Below are 20,027 nucleotides of genomic sequence, written 5' to 3' on the forward strand. Positions count from 1 at the left end.
CCATCTAGTCCAGCATCCTGTTCTCACAGTGGCCAACCAGGTGCCTGGGGGAAGCCCGCAAGCAGGACCCGAGTGCAAGAACACTCTCCCCTCCTGAGGCTTCCGGCAACTGGTTTTCAGAAGCATGCTGCCTCTGACTAGGGTGGCAGAGCACAGCCATCATGGCTAGTAGCCATTGATAGCCCTGTCCTCCATGAATTTGTCTAATCTTCTTTTAAAGCCGTCCAAGCTGGTGGCCATTACTGCATCTTGTGGGAGCAAATTCCATAGTTTAACTATGCGCTGAGTAAAGAAGTACTTCCTTTTGTCTGTCCTGAATCTTCCAACATTCAGCTTCTTTGAATGTCCACGAGTTCTAGTATTATGAGAGAGGGAGAAGAACTTTTCTCTATCCACTTTCTCAATGCCATGCATAATTTTATACACTTCTATCATGTCTCCTCTGACCCGCCTTTTCTCTAAACTAAAAAGCCCCAAATGCTGCAACCTTTCCTCGTAAGGGAGTCACTCCATCCCCTTGATCATTCTGGTTGCCCTCTTCTGAACCTTTTCCAACTCTATAATATCCTTTTTGAGATGAGGCGACCAGAACTGTACACAGTATTCCAAATGCGGCCGTAGCATAGATTTATACAACGGCATTATGATATCGGCTGTTTTATTTTCAATACCTTTCCTAATTATTGCTAGCATGGAATTTGCCTTTTTCACAGCTGCCGCACACTGGGTCGACATTTTCATCGTGCTGTCCACTACAACCCCGAGGTCTCTCTCCTGGTCGGTCACCGCCAGTTCAGACCCCATGAGCGTATATGTGAAATTCAGATTTTTTGCTCCAATATGCATAATTTTACACTTGTTTATATTGAATTGCATTTGCCATTTTTCCGCCCATTCACTCAGTTTGGAGAGGTCTTTTTGGAGCTCTTCGCAATCCCTTTTTGTTTTAACAACCCTGAACAATTTAGTGTCATCAGCAAACTTGGCCACTTCACTGCTCACTCCTAATTCTAGGTCATTAATGAACAAGTTGAAAGTACAGGTCCCAATACCGATCCTTGAGGGACTCCACTTTCTACAGCCCTCCATTGGGAGAACTGTCCGTTTATTCCTACTCTCTGCTTTCTGCTTCTTAACCAATTTCTTATCCACAAGAGGACCTCTCCTCTTATTCCATGACTGCTAAGCTTCCTCAGAAGCCTTTGGTGAGGTACCTTGTCAAACGCTTTTTGAAAGTCTAAGTACACTATGTCCACTGGATCACCTCTATCTATATGCTTGTTGACACTCTCAAAGAATTCTAATAGGTTACTGAGACAGGACTTTCCCTTGCAGAAGCCATGCTGGCTCTGCTTCAGCAAGGCTTGTTCTTCTATGTGCTTAGTTAATCTAGCTTTAATAATACTTTCTACCAGTTTTCCAGGGACAGAAGTTAAGCTAACTGGCCTGTAATTTCCGGGATCCCCTCTGGATCCCTTTTTGAAGATTGGCGTTACATTTGCCACTTTCCAGTCCTCAGGCACAGAGGAGGACCCAAGGGACAAGTTACATATTTTAGTTAGCAGATCAGCAATCAGTAGAAAAAGAGGAAGGCTAAACAAGAGATGGATTGATTCCATAAAGGAAGCCACAGACCTGAACTTACAAGATCTGAACAGGGTGGTTTATAACAGATGCTATTGGAGGTCGCTGATTCATAGGGTTGCTATAAGTCATAATCGACTTGAAGGCATATAACAACAGCAACAATTCTTTAATGAAATACCACCCCCAAAATGTCAGTTTTAAGCAGTCTTTGAAGAACTGCAGAGAAATACATGTTAGTGTTGTAGTTGTGACTGATCTTCTGCATAGGGGATGCATAAACTATATAGGGCACGAGGCTACATATGGCCACAAAACAGTATTTCTTGTTTGTTTCACTTACTCAAAAAGCTAGTCCTCACCACTGCAGTAAAACTGCAAAACGTGTCTGTGACAGAGACTGTGGTATAAACAATCATGTCATTTTCTTTAAAAAAAATGCTGTGGAAAATGGGAGGGGGGATGTTATTAGGAAATGACTTTGGACAGACTAGATATTCTAGTTAGTTTCTCAGTGGAGCATTCAGTCCTAGTGAACACAGATGAGATTCAGAATAAGAGTTCATTTGAACTCTGCATGTATAATTTTATTAAGAGAGTCTTGGCTTACATGTCACTTCAACAGTGTGATTGAATCATGAGTAAATAACCATATGGCTAACTGAAGGGCCATGCAGGAATTACACCCGGTAAATCCGTACTTGAGAGTTTCCCCAACCTTTGGTGTTTGGGACACATTTTTTGTTTCTGTTTTTAGGATTATAACCAGAGGCATACTTCACTCTTACACTCAAAAATATACATTTATATTTTCTGAATCAGCTCCCTCTGCAGTATGCAGGCATCTCTCACAACTATGGGATTATTTTTTTCACAGTCCATAGTATGCGAAAGCTCTCCTCTAACACCACATTTTAAATGAGTTGATTTTTCTCTTATACACTTTTTTCACTGTCCAACTTTCACATATAGAGAGAGAGATCGGCAATACCATGGTCTGAATGATCCTGACTTTAGTGTTCAGTGATGCATCTTTGCATTTGAAGACCATTTCTAGTTCTCTCATAGCTGCCCTCCCCAGTCCTAGCCTTCTTCTGATTTCTTGACTATTGTCTCCATTTTGATTAATGACTGTGCCAAGGTATTGATAATCCTTAACAAGTTCAATGTCCTCGTTGTCAACTTTAAAGTTACAGAAATTTTCTTTTGTCATTACTTTCATCTTCTTGACATTCAGCTGTAGTCCTGCTTTTGTGCTTTCCGCGTCAACTTTCAGCAGCATTCGTTTCAAATCACTACTGGTTTCTGCTAGTAGTATGGTATCGTCTGCATATCTTAAATTATTGATATTTCTCCCTCCAATTTTAACACCTCCTTCATCTTGGTCCAATCCTGCTTTCTGTACGATATGTTCTGCATATAGATTAAACAAATAGGGTGATAAAATACACCCCTGCCTAACACCCTTCTTGATTAGGAACCAATCGTTTCCTCCATATTCTGTCCTTACAGTAGCCTCTTCTCCAGAGTATAGGTGGTGCATCAGGACAATCAGATGCTGAGGCACCCCCATTTCTTTTAAAGCATTCCATAGTTTTTCATGATCTACACAGTCAAAGGCTTTGCTGTAATCTATAAAGTACAAGGTGATTTCCTTCTGAAATTCTTTGGTCCATTCCATTATCCAACGTATGTTTGTGATATGATCTCTGGTACCGCTTCTCTTTCTAAATCCAGCTTGGACATCTGGCACTTCTCGTTCCATATATGGTAAGAGACCTTGTTGTACAATCTTGAGCATTACTTTACTTGCATGGGATATTAAGGCAATAGTTCAATAATTACTGCATTCCCTGGGATCTCCTTTCTTTGGAATTGGGATGTATATTGAACGCTTTCAGTCTGTGGGCCATTGTTTTCTTTTCCATATTTGTTGACAATTTTTTGTCAAAATTTGGACAGTCTCAGAAACTTGTAGCAACTCTATTGGTATGTCATCTATTCCTGGTGATTTGTTTCTTCCAAGTATTTTAAGAGCAGCTTTCACCTCACATTCTAAAATTTCTGGTTCTTCATCATATGGGTCCTCCATGAATGAATCTGTCATCCTGGCATCATTATAGAGTTCTTCAGTGTATTGCTTCTATCTTCCTTTTATTTTATCTTGGTCAGTCAGTGTGTTCCCCTGTTGATTATTCAACATCCCTACTCTTGGTTTAAATTTCCCTTTCATTTCTTTAATCTTTTGGAATAGGGCTCTTGTTCTACCCTTTTTATTGTCCTCTTCTATTTCTATACAATAACTATTGTAATAGTTCTGTTTGTCCCTACGTACTAGTCGCATTTAGGGTTCTAACCATGTTTCTTTCTCCTTTTGCTTTTGCTTGCCTTCTCTCTTTAACCATTTTAAGAGTTTCTTCAGTCATCCATTGAGTTCTTTCTCTTTTTTAACTAGAGATATTGTCTTTTTGCATTCTTCCCTGACAATGTGTCTGACTTCAATCCATAGTTCTTCTGTTTTTTTGTCAACTAAGTTTAAAGCCTCAAATCTGTTCCTCATTAGATCTTTATATTCTTCTGGGATGTTATTTGAATTGTATTTTGGCATTATGATTGCTTTGTTCTTCTTCTTTAGCTTTACTCTGATTTTCGATACAACCAGTTCATGATCTGTACCACAGTCTGCTCCTGGACTGGTTTTTGCAGAAAGTATGGAACTTTTCCAACTTCTGCTACCAATTAGATAATCAATTTGATGCCTACATTGACCATTTGGTGATGTCCACATGTACAGTCATCTTTTCATTTGCTCAAAAAATGTGTTTGCAAGAAACAAATTATTGGCTTCACAGAATTCAATGTCTTTCTCCGGCTTCATTTCTATCTCCTAAGCCCCATTTTCCCACAATTTCTAGTTCTTCTCTGTTCCCTGCTTTTGCATTTCAGTCCCCCATGGTTATCATCACATCTTGTTTTGGTGTGTGATCAATTTCTTCCTATACTTCTGCATAAAATATCTCCATTTCCTCTTGTTCTGCATTTGCGGTTGGAGCATAGATTTGGATGATGGTTATGTTCGTAGGTTTCCCGTTAAATCTCATTGATATAACTCACTCAGACTTTGAGTTATAGCTCCTAATTGCTGTTGCTACATCACTTCTCACTATTAAAGCAACCCCTTTTCTTCTTAATTTCTCATTTCCTGCATAAAAATATTTTGTAGTTGCCTGATTGGAAATGTCCCATTCCTCTCTGTTTTAATTCATTCATTCCATGTATTATAATGTTGATACATTCCATTTCTTGCTTGACAATTTCTAACTTTCCCTGCTTCATGCTTCTCACATTCCATGTTCCTATTTTGTACGTCATACAGCTCTGGACTCTACTTTCGCATCTGTGCACATCAGCCTCTGGGCTTCCTTTCGGCTTTGACCCAGCTGCATCATTAGTCACAGCGCTACTTGTACTTGTCCTTTGTTCTTCCCCAGTAGCTCGTGAGTGCCTTCTGACCTGGGGGGTCTCATCTTCCAGCACTATCTCGTGTTGCATTTTGGATAGTTTACTCATAGGATTTTCATGGAAAGAGGTATTCAGAGGTGGCTTACCATTGCCTTCCTCTGACTCTGGATGCATCTTAGTCTGGTGTCTCAGCTTTGACCATTCCGCCTTGGGTGCCCCTGCTATGAGTCTAGACACCTGATGGCATTACCTCCTCACCATATTAAGGTGTGCATCCTAGACGGGGTCACTTAAGAATAGCTCTGTTTTATACATCCTGCATATAGAAGAAACAGAACAGGTTTAGGTGAAAATATACACAATTCTAAAGGCTTTTTTGTTGCTGTTCACCAAGGTATTGCTTTCTTTAATGATCAGTTAAATAACTACATTGAATTTAGATTTTTAATTACGGTTTTGTTTGCAGATTTTCTCTGGATTGTTGGTAAATCTCACCAGTATACTGCCTTGGCTTTCTTGGCTGCAATACTTCAGCATACCTCGATATGGGATGACAGTAAGTGCTACAGTGTCTTGCAGTTTGTGCTAAGAATCATTGTTCAAAACGGAACAATTCTATTGATAACGGAATATTGGTGAAAGACCCACTAATCAATTCAGCTCAAGTTCTTAAAAAGTCTGTCCAGTATTTAAAAGCATATTGATTGATTTATAGAATTTAAAAGGCTTTGGCCCCCAATCCAGCTAAAGTCAGTTGTGAGTGACTAAGGCTGCAAACCTAAACATACTTGCTAGAGAGTAAAACCACTTAATATAGTGAGTCATACTCCTGATAAGCATCCATAAAATCGTGCTGTAAGGTCTGTTGAAAACCATAGGGCTTAAATCGCTTTTAACATAATCCTGAAGCCTCCCACAACACCAGGCTTAACATCTGCCCCTAAACTTAAATCCCTTTAGAACCTGGGCTGGAACACTTCAGGAGGTATCTGTATATTGAGTCGTTTTATTGGGAGTGGGGAACAGCTTCCTTTCTTCTTCCCCACATACACAAAAAGGCTACTGTCCTGATATGCACCATTTTCAAACAACCCATATTTTAGATGATGATGATGCAAAGAATATGCCACATTCCTCAAATGTTCAAAGTATTTCAGATACATCTTTTGTATTCCTTACAATATTACTCCCATGTTGCCAATGGAAGAGAAATGGTAATGGCTTGCTCAAGGCTGCCTAGTGAACTTAATAGCTGAAGTGAGGACTGAACCAACAAAGCAGACTCAGAACTCATTCTCTATTGTACCCTAGCTAGAAGAGAATAATCTGCAAACTACTACACTTTTTTTACATGAAACTACACTGCAACACTTAAACCAAGCTGTCTTGTTTATGCCTTTATAGCATTTTATTTTCTTTCTTACCTTCAAAGGCACTGCAGGTTAATGAACTTACTGATCTCAAGTTCTGCAACTTAAGTACAAATGAAAATTGGAGCAATTCTAACTGTTCGGAGGTTACCAAATTACAGATGTAAGTACAACGTATCTTTTTATTTCAACCAATTCTACCCCAACAGCGAGGCACCTACAATCCCCTGCAAGAGTATTGGTCACGGTAATATGATGGCTGCATTCAGACATCACGCTAAACCATAGTTTAGTGTGATGTGAATGAGCTGAGGCGAGTCTTGGATTCATGTGCTCCGCCATCCCTTCCAACAATGGTCTTTGTTTTGGATGTCTGCTAAAGAAAAAAAATGATTAGAAGGAAAAAGATATTTTGACACTAACTACTTATTATAGTAGTAGTCCTACGAATGGCTGTAGTCCTTTAAATAAGGAGTCTGGAAACCCCTGAGCCAGATCAGGTCTGAGGGACGCTTCCCTATATAAGTATCTTGTTGCATTACATGCCCACAAAGAACAGTTATCTTAACTAGAAATTAACTAATAATCACAAAACTAGGATCATATTTACTGCCCACTTTTATGCATATGGATAGTCCATGCATAGTCTGTAAGCTTTTCTTCTCTGTGCTGTACGTTTTGTAGAATTTCAGCTCAAACAGGAATTGTTATACAGCCACATGAGTGGCTGTATACTATAGCAGCATGGATTTTTCGCATTCTACAATGTTAAATTGAAAATACCCCCATGCCATTCTGCCGCTTCCCATAAGCACATTTCAAAACAAAACCTAACAAACTTACAATCCTGAACACACAAACACTTGCCTAACAACCCTCTGTTTTCATGGTGATACATGCAACAGTCAGAGAGGATCGAGAGTTCATAGTGTGAAATGAGAAAAAAATCCAGACCCCCATTGGACTTTTTTGTCAGTGGTCTCGTAATTTGTTGAAATTAATTAAAAATCAGCCATATTTACAGAGTACCTGTAATCCTATTACAGACCTTGCCCCATACTCTGACCTTCATCTTCTGCAGTTGAAAAGTTAAAAATATGCCTGGCCAATCTTAATTAATTTAAGAAATTTAACATTGAAGTCTATTATAATGTTCAGCATGCTCAGTAAGAACTGACTGTTAGTGTCCTAAAAGCCAGACTCATAGCTATTTGCTTGGCTACTCAGGTGGCCACACCCATGTGAGACATTATTTCCACTATAAACAGTCATGGCTTCCCCAAAGAATCCTTGGAAGTGTGGTTTGTGAAGGGTGCTAATAGTTGTTAGGAGACTCCTGTTCCCTTCACAGTCAACCACTCTCATTGAAGCTCTGTGAGGGGAACAGGGCATCTCCTACAAACTCTCAGCACCCTTCATTAACTACACTTTCCAGAATTCTTTGGGGGGAAGCCATGACTATCTAAAGTGAAACAAAGGTCTGGTGTGGATGTGGCCAGTGACAGCTTTGTTTTGAATTTAGGTGGGAGACTACATGTGTTTGCTGTAGAACAAAAAGGCGGGGGAAGCCCTGAGAAACAATGATACTGTTCACAATGTTTTGTTTTTGGAAAGGAAAGGGGTTTTCCCTCTGCCCAGTCCCTGTCCACTCAATTTCTTCCCCTCCCACTTCCTCCTCCACCCTGCCCCTCCCCAAGTTAGTTTCATCTATTCTAAACATGATTGTTCAGGGGTAAATCCCACTGAACTCAAAAAGCATGCAAATGATCAAACCTGCCCCCCACTCCTCCTTCCCTTCCAGTCCCCTCCACCTCCTTCCCTCTCTTATCCCCTCCCCCTCCCCATGGTCAGTTTTACCTATTCTAAGCATGATTGTATGGGAATAAATCCCATTGAACTGAATGAGCATGCAAATGATCTGACCTGCCTCCTTCCCCTCTCCTCTCCCTCTGCCCGCACCAGTACTCCCTCCTTCCTCCTCCTCCTCCTTGCCCATGGTCAGTTTCACCTTTCCTAAGCATGATTGCACCGGAGTAAATCCCATTGAATTCAATAAGCATGCAAATGTCTAATCCATTCTCAGCAAACTTGCACAGGATCCCATTTCATACCTCCCAGATTAAAAAACAGAAAAATTCACTAATAGGAAGCTACACAGGAAGTGGATTGAACTGTGAAAGACCAACCTAAATTGAGTTTGCATTTTGACAAATTTGTAGAGCAGTACAATATCTCACAGAAGAGGTCAGGTCTCCTGCTCCCCTGGTGCATTCACTATAGCTGCCCAATTTACCTGCTTTTTAAAGTTTGATAGAAATCTCTGTTGGCTATAGGTAGGTTCTGAAACCGCAAGGTTTTTTTTTGCCTATTAGTGAATTATTTATAAAGGGTCTAGAATCACCTCACACAGTACAAAAATGAAAATGAGCACAGAGCCTGCCCCCAGGCTCACAACTGAAACATTGTTAACGAGATGTCAAGAGGCCAATGAAAGGGTCTTTTTCTCTCTTCATTTTATGCAGAATTGCTGACTCCTGGTGGCAGCTGGGCCAGATGGTTCCACAGAACATAAAAAGCTTTTTTTCAGGGGTGGTTAACCCCCAACCCCAGCATTTTTTCTCACCACCACGAGGTCCCACCAATGTTGGCAATAGTGGCAAACAAAGAAAAAAGTCAGAAGCAGGCACAACACTGGGTGGGGGTGGAGAATTTTGCAACTCTCTTGCCAAGCCCAGCACCCTATTGAGGATACAAATTGTTCCCTCCCTGGTCATCAGATTGATCATTTGATGAGTGAAGAGGGCATGATAAACCTTCTTTTCAGCAGATATGAATGGATCAGTTGAGGATGGGGCCTGTGTGATCATGAGAATGTAATGTCACCCATTTTCATCCACATCCATTGCTGCCATGGAGCCCCTGGGGGGTTGGCCAAGGGTGAAAACAGCCCTTGGGCAAAAAGGTTAGCCACCCCAGCTTTATATTGAATCAGACCATTGGTCCAGCTAGTCAGTATATGACTACGAGCTATTCTAACCATGGGCTTTACCACTGAGCTACAGCCCTTCCCATGTGCTCTCTCCCTCTCTTAAGCTACAAAGTTGCTGGCTGCTGCCAGAGTCCAAGAGGGGAACAATTAAAATACATTGTACTTGATTAATTCTCAAAACCTCTTCTTTGTAGGTGCACTGGAGAACAATATCTGAAAAGCCAAGGGATCGAAGCAACTGCATGGGGCCTGTGGCAGAATCATGTTGCACTTGCTTGCATGATAATAATTTTCCTTACAATTTCATATATGAAGTTGCGGTTCATGAAAAAATTCTCTTAAAGACAAGTCTGTGATCCAGACTGCCCTGGAGACGTCCTAAGTAGCAGAGCTGTAGGCATGACTATTCTCTTCTATTAAGTCTTCTTTTTTTCTTGAACACGTAATGGAGAAAAACAGTATTGCAAAATATCTGCATCTATAGCACACGCAAATATTATTTTTCTATATTGACATACTTGTTAGTGGCACTTTTACCCTAAGCAGCCAAAAGTTTGAGCAATATGGCAGGATCCAATCAAGACTGAGCACTTGCAAGCTCTGTAGATATAGGTGGGAGAGAGTTAATCAAGTGCTTAATTCTCCCATAGAAACCAATGGGATATAAAGTGCTTAAGTCCAAAAGGATTAATATTAATTAAAATGCAGAACAGTTTTTGAGAGGGATTGTCATGAATCGATACAATTTAGGAGCAAGAAACTTGGATTTCTAAAGCTAAGCCCTTTTTGTTCACAGGATTATAGAATACACCTGCTGCTGCTGCTTAGATAGCACTTCTGGTGTGTTCAGAGCATGTCACACAGATTAGCACTATGCATATGAACCTCCTCATGCGTTCAGTGTATGACTGGAAGGAGCAAGAAACAGGACTGCATTTGCAGGTCTCATTCCCCATATTATGTGTCTCACTGGCCCTGGTCCCCGTTGCATTTGGCATGGTGTTTGAAAAGGGGAAATATGTGCCTACTGTTGTGTACACTCAGCACCCTCCCTCTCTCCCTTTACACAAAACGTGGACTTCAGGGCCAGGGGGCTTCCATACGTTCATTGAATGTGGGGGTGAAGTGTCATATGAAAGCCCCTGTTAAGTCAGTACTGCATATACATGGTTCCTAACACCAAGGTTTGTTTTAGTTTTTAAGAAAGGGATCTTTGGAAGAGGATGACTACATGCAGAGATTGTGCAGTGGGGGAAGGAGAAAGGGCATTCATCCTTTCCTTGCTCCAGATCACCTCCTTCCCTGAATGGCTTCCCATCCACAGACTTTCGTATCAGCTTGCCCACTCGTACAAATTGAAAACTATTATTTCATTGCACTATTTTATGCAATATCTTATTTCTCTTTCCACCCCAAATAGGAGCCAATCAGTTAATTAGCATATATAAAATTTAATTTAGAAATACCTATATTTAGGGCATCAAATGAGTGGAAAGGTTTTGCATACAAATTATAACTAAACTGCTAAAGAATAACTGCTTAGTTATTATATATTTCACATAAAGGATTATGTTGAAGTGCAATCAATTAGAAACATTACGTATTTCCTTTCTGTTTTGTAGTCTCTGTGGCTCATTCTGAGTTTAGGATGAGAACCGAACCTCATGAGCTGAGATAGATGCTGCATGGTTTACAGCTCTAAGATCTCGCCTCTCCCTGACCCTCCGCCACCTCCATCCCTGAGTCGGTTGAGGTTCTTACTTAAGATTGTGAGCCTTGCAGAACAAAGGCAGACTGGGTCTGTTGTTTTATACTGGTACAGCATCTTGTTTCTGTAGATACCATGGAAATTAAATAAATGAATAAACCAGACGCAGTGAATTAATGCAAGCTGTTGCTCCCTAAAACGGCAGTGTTGTCAGCACATGACATTTGGCAGGAGTCCAGGGCTCCTCACGCAGCAGGAGCAAGCACCACATTTTGAAGTACTGAAGTACTAACATGTCCTCTTTTAAAGAGAATCCCCCATTGTAAGACCTCACCTAACTGTGCTAATGTCCCCCCACATTCCAAAAAGGGGAGAAAAAATAGCAACACTATCTTTAACTGAGCTGATCGGGGTGGGTGGGGAGTAAACCTGACTAATGCACTCAATAAACTACATTTTGAAACAAAATTTTCAAATTTTTGTAATCGTGAAAAAAGATTATTATTGGTAAAAAAAAAAGCGCCTCCCTCTCTCCCCCGTACACTATGAGATGTACAACCCAGAGACAGGTGGCACCCACCCGCAATTCCACACTCTTACATTGCTCAGACCCATACAGACTTCCACTTCTGGGGCGCTGGTGTGGGTACCATTTTCGGCGCATGCGCAGCACCTCACCTCAGCAGTAGCTTAATGACTGGATGAATATGAGGGGTGAAGGTGGCTGAGTTGAAACAAGGGGAGGAGAAGGGGCTGGGAATGGAAGGAAAAAAGAAAGGAAGAAAAAAGAAAGGCTGTGTTCTAGTACTCCATGGAAACTATAGGCACATGTTACCAAATTCTTCCAAGCTACACAGGAAGTGGATTGGACTGTGAAAGACCAACCCAAATGGTGTTTGCATTTTGACCAATTTGTAGGGCAGTCCAGTATCTCAGAGAGGAGTTCAGGTCTCCTGCTTCCCTGGTGCATTCACTATAGCTGCCCAATAGAATAGCTGTGGGCTATAGGTATGTTCTTAAACTGCAAGGTTTTTTGCCTATTAGTGAATTTCCCTGCTTTTTAATCTGGGAGGTAAGAAATGGGATCCTGTCGAAGTTTGCTGAGAATGGATGGATCATTTGCATGCTTATTGCGTTCAATGGGATTTACTCCCCTGCAATCATGCTTAGGATAGGTGAAACTGACCGGGGGAGGGAGGGAGGGCTGGAGTGGGCAGGGGAGGAGGAAGGGAGAGGAGAGGAGAGGGGAAAAGCAGGTCTGATCATTTGCATGCTTATTTTCAATAGGATTTACTCCTATGCAATCTTGGTTAAGATAGGAAACACTGACCATGGGGGAGGAGGAGGGGAAGTGGGAAGGAGCGTATTGGAGGGGGGCAAAGGAAGGTGGAGGGGAGAGCAGGTTTGATCATTTGCATGCTTATAGAGTTCAATGGTATTTACTTCCGTGCAATCATGTTTAAGATAGGTAAAACTGACCATGGGGAGGAGGAAGGGGAAGGGGAAAGAGGGGATTGGAAGGGAATGGGGAGTGAGGGGCAAAGGAAGGGGGAGGGAAGGGGCAAGAAGAGGGGATAGGAGGAAAGAGAAGGGAGGGTGGGTTTGATCATTTGCATATTTTTTGAGTTCAGTGGGATTTATTTCTATGCAATCATGTTTGAAAATGAAAATGGACTGCCTTCAAGTCAATCCCGACCTGTTGTGACCCTTTGAATAGGGTTTTCATGGTAAACAGTATTCAGAGGTGATTTCATCATTGCCTTCCTCTGAGGCTAAGAGGCTGTGACTGGCCCAAGGTCACCCAGTCAGCTTCATGGCTTTGTGGGGATTCGAACCCTGGTCTCCCAGGTCGTAGTCCAACACTGACCCAGGGACGGGGCAGGGAGTGGGAGGGGAGGAGATTGGGTGGGTGGGCACTGGGCAGAAGGGAAGCCCCTTTCCTTTCCAAAAGGAAAACATTGTAAACAGAATCATTCTTTTTCAGGCTTTCCCCCACCTTTTTATTTTACAGCAGACACATGTAGCCTCCCACCCAAATTTAAACCAAAGCTTTCCCTGGCCACATCCACACCAGGCCTTTATTTCACTTTGGACAGTCATGGCTTCTCTCAAAGAATCCTGGGAAGTGTAGTTAGTGAAGGGTGCTGAGAGTTGCTAGGAGACGCCCTGTTACCCTCACAGACCTTCAATCAGAGTGACTGACTGTTAAACCATTCTCTCAGGGGAATAGGAGTCTCTTAGCATCCTTCACAAACTACACTTCCCAGGATTCTTTGAGGGAAGCCATGACTGTCTCACATGAAATCAAAGTCTGGTGTGGGTGTGGCCCTCCGATTAGGCAAGCCCAGCAGCTGTGAGGCTTTTAGAACTCTGACAGTTGGTTCTTACTGAGTATGTTCCACGCTATCATTGGGTCCCAGGCAAAATTTATTAAATTAATTAAAAATCAGCCAGGCATTTTTTTAAACTTTTAAACTGCAGCAGATGAAGGTCAGAGTATGGGGCAACGTCAGTATTAGGATTACAGGTACTCTGTGAACATGGCTGATTTTTAATGAATTTCAACAGATTATGAGAACAGAAAAAAGTCAAAAAGGGCTCTGAGGTTTTTCTCTTTTTACACTTCGAACTGTCGATTCTCTTTGACTGTTTTGTGTATCGCCATGAAAATTGAGAGGGTTGTTAAATAAGCGTTTTTGAGTTCAGGACTATAAGTTATGTAAGGTTTTGTTTTGAAATGAGCTTATGGGAAGCATCAGAATGGCATGGGGGTATTTTAAATTTAACATTGCGGAATGTGAAAAATCCCTGGTGGCTATAGTATACAGCCACTCTCGTGGCTGTATAATACAGAACAAATGACCAACATTGAATCAGATTAACTCTCTAAACACATGCACTCTCCCTCTTACATACAAATACACCCACACTTTGCCTAGACACTCACCTCAACAGTGAGAAACTTAACAGCACCATTATATTTGTGTGCTTACTCAGAAGTAAGCTGTGGCCCATTTAATGGTGCTCATAGGTTGGTGCTGGGAAGGGTGTGCCTTTAGCAGATGATCTGTGGCTTGAGGGTTGCACTGGCCTTTTGTTGCAGCATTTTTAGTAGGTGCAACATGTGCTAATTATTTAGTGAAAACATTTATATCCCACCTTTCCTGAACAGGGTTCACAAGGTGGCTAACAAAAAACAAAACCACAAATAAACAACTCAAGCCACGTTATTATCTTACTAATGTGAGGTATACCAGTGAGGAAGCTGTGGCTCTCTGCTGTGGAAAGCAACAACAATGAGTCTTTGGCATCTTAAAGGCTCACAAATATGTAGTGGCATAAGCTTTTGTGAGTTCACTTCTTCCCAGATGCATAAAGTGCTCATCTCAGTGGACAGATTTATATATCCTGAATATATAATACATAAAGAGAAGAAATAAATACATTTATGTATTTATTTTTTGTTGGCAAAGCCTTAATATAGGTCTGGAGGGAATTTTATTGGGCACAGGGACTACAAAATTTGCTGCAGTGAGGACAAGGAAGAGGACATTCTCTCAGACACAGACATGTTTATTAAGGCATATCTAAGAAGAACATTGCTAGATTAGACTATCCAGCCTGGCACCCTGTTTTCAGGGGTAGGCATGCAGCCAGATAGTTCTGGGAAGCCCATAAACAGGGCATGAAGGTTATAGCCATTCCCTGTTGGTTGCCCCATTGCCAGCCACTGGCATTTGGAGGAATGCAGCCTTTCAGATTAAAAATCTGTATATTGCAAAGGAAACATAATCATGTTTCCCAGTTATTGGGGAATAATTGTTCCAAATAATTGCCTTCACTGTGGGAGACGGGAGAGTGCTATTGCACTCAGGTCCTACTTTCATGCTCCTTCGGGAGGAAGGGCAGGATAGAAATTCAATTAACAACAATAATAAATAGTAATATGCATCTGGTTGTTCACTGGGAGAACCGAATGCTGGACTAGATTGGCCATTAGCCTGATCTAGCAGACTCTTCATAGGTTCTTATTTTCTTGTGGTCTGAATTTTCATAAGCAAGAGCACAAGGCTAATAGTCAACCTGGTACCCTCTATATGTTGTTGGGACTCCAGCTCACATACATCCTAGCCAGCATGGCCAATGATCAGGGATGAAGGGATATGGGAGCCCAATGACATGTGGAGGCCACCACAGTGGCTATCCCTGGATCAGATGCATTAAGATTTTGGACACGTGTATCTAGTATTAGTGTGAGAGGTAGAATTTGTATTACAAGGCAAGCTTTAAAGAAAAAGGTACATATCTGAAATAATCATACATACAGCCATATATATCGCCTTATAAAATGAAGCTCACCCATAAATTTGACACAGATTTCTAGGATGAATAATGAGAGAAATATAATTTTCTAGGTTAGATTCTCTGTAGAAACAGTAGTAACACACAAAAAGCAAAGTAATAAGAACATCAACAAACATACAAAAATGTAATTCTCCATCACTGGAGATGGCAGGTGTTGCCAACACCCACCATATGCTCAGAGGCACATGTTACCAAATTCTTCCAAGCTACACAGGAAATGGATTGGATGGTGAAAGACCAACCGAAATTGTGTTTACATTTTGATAAATTTGTAGGACGGTCCAATATCTGAGAGGAGGTCAGGCCTCCTTCTTCCCTGGTGCATTCACTATAGCTGCCCAATTTCCCTGCTTTTAAAAGTTTGATAGAAATATCTGTTGGCTATAGGTATGTTCTTAAACCGCAAGGGTTTTTTTTGCCTATTAGTGAATACTTGCTAAGGCAATCCAAAGGAAATTGAGAGATGGCAAAACATCAAATTGGAATGTGAACTGGCCCTTAATGCTAGGCCAGACCATGGCTTGTTTCCTGGCAACACAACATTTGCAGGAGTGCAGGAGGAGCAAAGCACCCATGCTTTTTGCAGTGTGCACATTTAAACCATAGTTTAGTGATGTGCAAAGCTAGCCAGTGTGTGGCTTAGCTTACTTGCTTGAGTTATTTGATACCACTTGCTGCTATTTGTCCTGCAAGCAGCCTTCCACAGTGCACACTCTTGCCATGCTCATAGCATACCTTGGTCTGAGTTATGTGAGTTGGCAGGGAAAAGCTGGTGGATGGATAACCATTCCTTATGCAGCAGAGAGCTGGAACAGATGGCTCTTCCGTTTGAGCACTGGCAAACATTCTTTCACTCAGGGCACACTTTCTTTGCTCTCGCAGCGGCCCAGATGGAACAGAGCCAAACTCATACAGACCACTGTTTTACCGGCAGCAGCAGGGACTCTTAAGTATAATGATCTTACTGTCAACACCACGCCCAGCTACCACTGGGGGAGGTGAGGGCTGTCTTTTCCAGCCAGAGCTTTTGCTGCCAGCCTTGCCTGTTTCCTCCCTCCCAACTTTGTGTGAAGCATTTACTGCTGCCTCGAGACAAAATAGACTTACAAGGAGGCAGTTGGTGTATTTTGTTCAAAGCATCCCCTTGACAGGTGAAATGGTGGACATATCTCCACATTAACACACATGTAGCCTTCATCTTTTTTAAAAAAAAAGAAATACAGAGGAATCTTTCAAAAACATTTCTTATATGAATGAAGGGAAAGGGATGAATTTGGTAAATGGGGTTAAGGGAAGGCAGGCAAGAATTTGGCCGGGGGAGAGAAGGGAGTTAAAGAATGAGGTAGTAAAATAACTACACTTTGTGGCAGTTGTGGGAAAGATCTTTAAAAGGTATTTGTTTTTTGCTTTGGCCATGCCCACTTTTCCACCACGGCCACACCCATTTACCATCTTGGCCATGCCCACTTTGCCATGCTGCGCTTGGAAGGTCAGCCATATATCAGTATGGCCCTCAGTCCCCCTAAAAAGATAGCCCCCACTCAGAGCTTGGAAAAGTTACTTTTTTGAACTACAACTCCCATCAGCCTCAGCCAGCATGGCCACTGGATTGGGCTGATGGGAGTTGTAGTTCAAAAAAAGTAACTTTTCCAAGCTCTGCCCCCTCTGCTTTACATATAACATCAAGTACCTAGCAAGGCAACGCTTGCCAAAATGAAAATGTCTTCACCACTGGTAAAAGACAACTGGAGAGGAGGCCATCCATGCTTCATGGGGCTAGGCCAGCCTTTCCCAACTAGTGGGCCACCAGATGTTGTTGGACCACAATTCCCATCTGTCCTGACCATTGGCAATGCTGGCTGAAGCTGATGAGAGTTGTGGTCCAACAACACCTGGTGCCCCACTAGTTGGGAAAGGCTGGGCTAGGCAGTCCCTGGGAAGAGGGGCTGATTGTTAAACCACTCTGGGAATTGCTCATGATTCAGATAATGCTAAGCACTCTTGGTCCATTGGTTTAAGCAATTGCTTACACTGTCCCATTGAAATCAGTGGGGGTTAAATGTGGTTGGATCATGCCCCAAGTCTGGTGTGGATGCGGTCCCCTGATTAGGCAAGCCCAACAGCAGTGAGTCTGGCTTTTAGAACACTGACAGTTGGTTCTTACTGAGCATGTCTGATAATATCATTGGCTTCCAGCCAAAATTTCTTAAATTAATTATAAATCAGCCAGGTGTTTTTTTAACTTTTAAACTGCAGAAGATGAAGGTCAGAGTGTGGGGCAAGGTTAGTAATAGGATTACAGGTACTCTGTAAACATGGCTGATTTTTAATTAATTTCAACATATTATGAGAACTTTGACAGAAAAAAAGTCCAACAGGGGTCTGTTTTCTCTCTCTTTTTACACTTTCAACTCTTGATTCTCTGACTGTTTTGTGTATCGCCGTGAAAATTTAGAAGATTGTTAAACAAGCATTTCTGAGTTCAGGACTATAAGGTTTGTAAGGTTTTGTTTTTAAATGAGCTTATGGGAAGCATCAGAATGGCATGGGGGTATTTTCAATTTAACATTGGGGAATGTGAAAAATCCATGCTGACTACAGTATACAGCTACTCTCGTGGCTGTATAATTTGCTGTGTGGTGTTTTTAGTTCAAGTGAAAAGGAAGAAAGGAGATTGGTGGAGATGCTGTTTATGTCACAATGGCCATAGCTAAGTACAGCCTGAGAGTGAAAGAGCTGGAGGTAGGATCAGCGACCTTTTCACCACCGGGGTGGGGGGAGAAGTAAGCGTCATCATTTTGGTTCCTGGTTCACCTGGTCAGCTTCTTTCTCCATCTATCACCTGGTTGGCCACCTCTTCCTCTTGCCGCAGAAGCACTTGAATGGATAGGAAGAGCATTGCAAAGATGGTATTGGGCATACCGGAGACTGAAGCCAGTGAGGATATTAAGGGTTTTATATTTATGTTATACCCTGCTTTTCAGGTGAAGTCCTCAAAGCAGCTCAGGTCACTTACGGTAGCGGGGACAAAGTGAAATGGAATGAGCCCAGCAGGAGCTTGTGCCTATTTCTACCTGCCTTCCTCTCTCCTTCCTGGCCTCCTTCCCAGAGAGCAGTTGGTTTCAGATGGCACTATGGTGGGGGAAGGAACTGTCCATGAGGCAGTGGCGGCTGGTCTATTAAGGCAAATGGGGGCACTGCTCCAGCAGCCTCAGTCTGCCCTCAGCCAATCTCCACCTGCCTGTTTTCTGACAACCATTCCAAAAAGTGGCACTACCTGTCAGCTTCTTCCACCTTAGTCTCTTGCCCTTGTAGAACTTAGCATGGAGGAGGATGTGGACAAAATTAGAATTAGGCCATATCCGCACCATTCATTTAAAGCATTATTATATTGCTTTAACTGTAATGGCTTCCCCCCCCAAAGAATCTTGGGAACTGTAGTTTGGTAAGGGTGCTGAGAGTTGTTCAGAGACCCCTATTACCCTCACAGAGCTACAATTCCCACAATGGTTTAATAATCAATCCCTCTTTCCAGAACTCTGAGAACTGTAGCTCTGTGAGGGGAATAAGGGTCTCCTAACAACCCTCAGCACCCTTCACAAACTACAGTTCCCAGGATTCTTTGGGGGAAGCCAAGACCCCTTAAATGGTACAATAATGCTTTAAATGTATAGTGCAGATGGGGCCTTAGTTGACTCTGGCTGTCATTAGCTCTGTCTCCACCTGTTGTCCTCTCTGCCTTCTGCCCTATCAATGGGCACCAGCTACTGCTGCTGTGAGGCAGCCACCTCAGACAACTGATTTTGGGTGTTGTGAAAGCACAGCACATTTTAAATATCTTGTTATAATTTAATTGGAGAGAAGCTCGTATGGTTTTCTACGTCACGTATCAAAAAAAAATTGTCTGGCCTCAGGTCACATGCACCTTGACCTGGTTTGTGGGGAAGAGTGTCATTTGCTGTCCTGCTTCAGGCAACAAAATGTCTTGGGCCAGCGCTGCAGCCAGAGCAGGCTGTGAGGCCTTCTTCATCTGCAACCCTTTCCCATAAAGCTTCCCACAGGACAGTTGGTGTTAGATGGCCCAATGGCACGGGAGGGGACAGTCCCCAGCTGGAGCAAGAGCAGGGCAGCAAGCCACAAAGAGGCTATATTGGGAAATGGCTGATTTTGCCCCAAAAGTGCCACCCAAGGGCAGGCTTTCAGCTTGGCTCGTGATTGGATGAGAACTGAGGAGAATGGAGCACTGAGGTTTATCAAGATGATATGGATGATGATGTCCTCTAACTGGAGAATAGTTAAGAGTAGTTTGTTTCAGTGTTACTTGGTGCCAATTGGGTTCCTGTTGCTGAATCTGGTTGATTCTCTTGTCAGTTGGCTTTTGAGTTAATTCTGAGTATGTTGAGCTACATCATTTTCTCTCATGTAGCACTCTTTAAAGAGAATTTTTATGGGCTGCATTAGGGAGGCTGAGCTGCCTAGACCCTCCACCTTCCTGAGGGGCTTTGCCTGTTCTATCAGCAGTGTTATCGCTGCTGGGATCCTGCAAGGG

At 42.3% G+C, this 20,027-nt stretch overlaps 1 protein-coding gene and 1 long non-coding RNA gene across 4 annotated transcripts in view; one reads left to right on the plus strand and one right to left on the minus strand.

The window, feature by feature from the left end:
* LOC133363736 (broad substrate specificity ATP-binding cassette transporter ABCG2-like) overlaps window positions 1-11,559 on the plus strand; it is a 57,093-nt gene extending 45,534 nt beyond the window's left edge. For all 3 annotated transcript variants that reach the window (XM_061583055.1, XM_061583056.1, XM_061583057.1), the window contains 3 exons: window positions 5,513-5,602; window positions 6,479-6,579; window positions 9,600-11,559. In XM_061583055.1, the coding sequence (XP_061439039.1) occupies window positions 5,513-5,602; window positions 6,479-6,579; window positions 9,600-9,747 (339 nt within the window). In that variant the 3' untranslated portion in view covers window positions 9,748-11,559. The remainder of the gene's footprint in view (window positions 1-5,512; window positions 5,603-6,478; window positions 6,580-9,599) is intronic.
* LOC133363739 (uncharacterized) overlaps window positions 2,663-20,027 on the minus strand; it is a 30,698-nt gene continuing 13,333 nt past the window's right edge. The window contains exon 3 of the long non-coding RNA XR_009757746.1: window positions 2,663-5,362. This is a non-coding gene — a long non-coding RNA (uncharacterized LOC133363739). The remainder of the gene's footprint in view (window positions 5,363-20,027) is intronic.

The sequence above is a fragment of the Rhineura floridana genome, chromosome 9 (genome assembly GCF_030035675.1).
Source record: "Rhineura floridana isolate rRhiFlo1 chromosome 9, rRhiFlo1.hap2, whole genome shotgun sequence".
Lineage (NCBI taxonomy): Eukaryota > Metazoa > Chordata > Lepidosauria > Squamata > Rhineuridae > Rhineura > Rhineura floridana.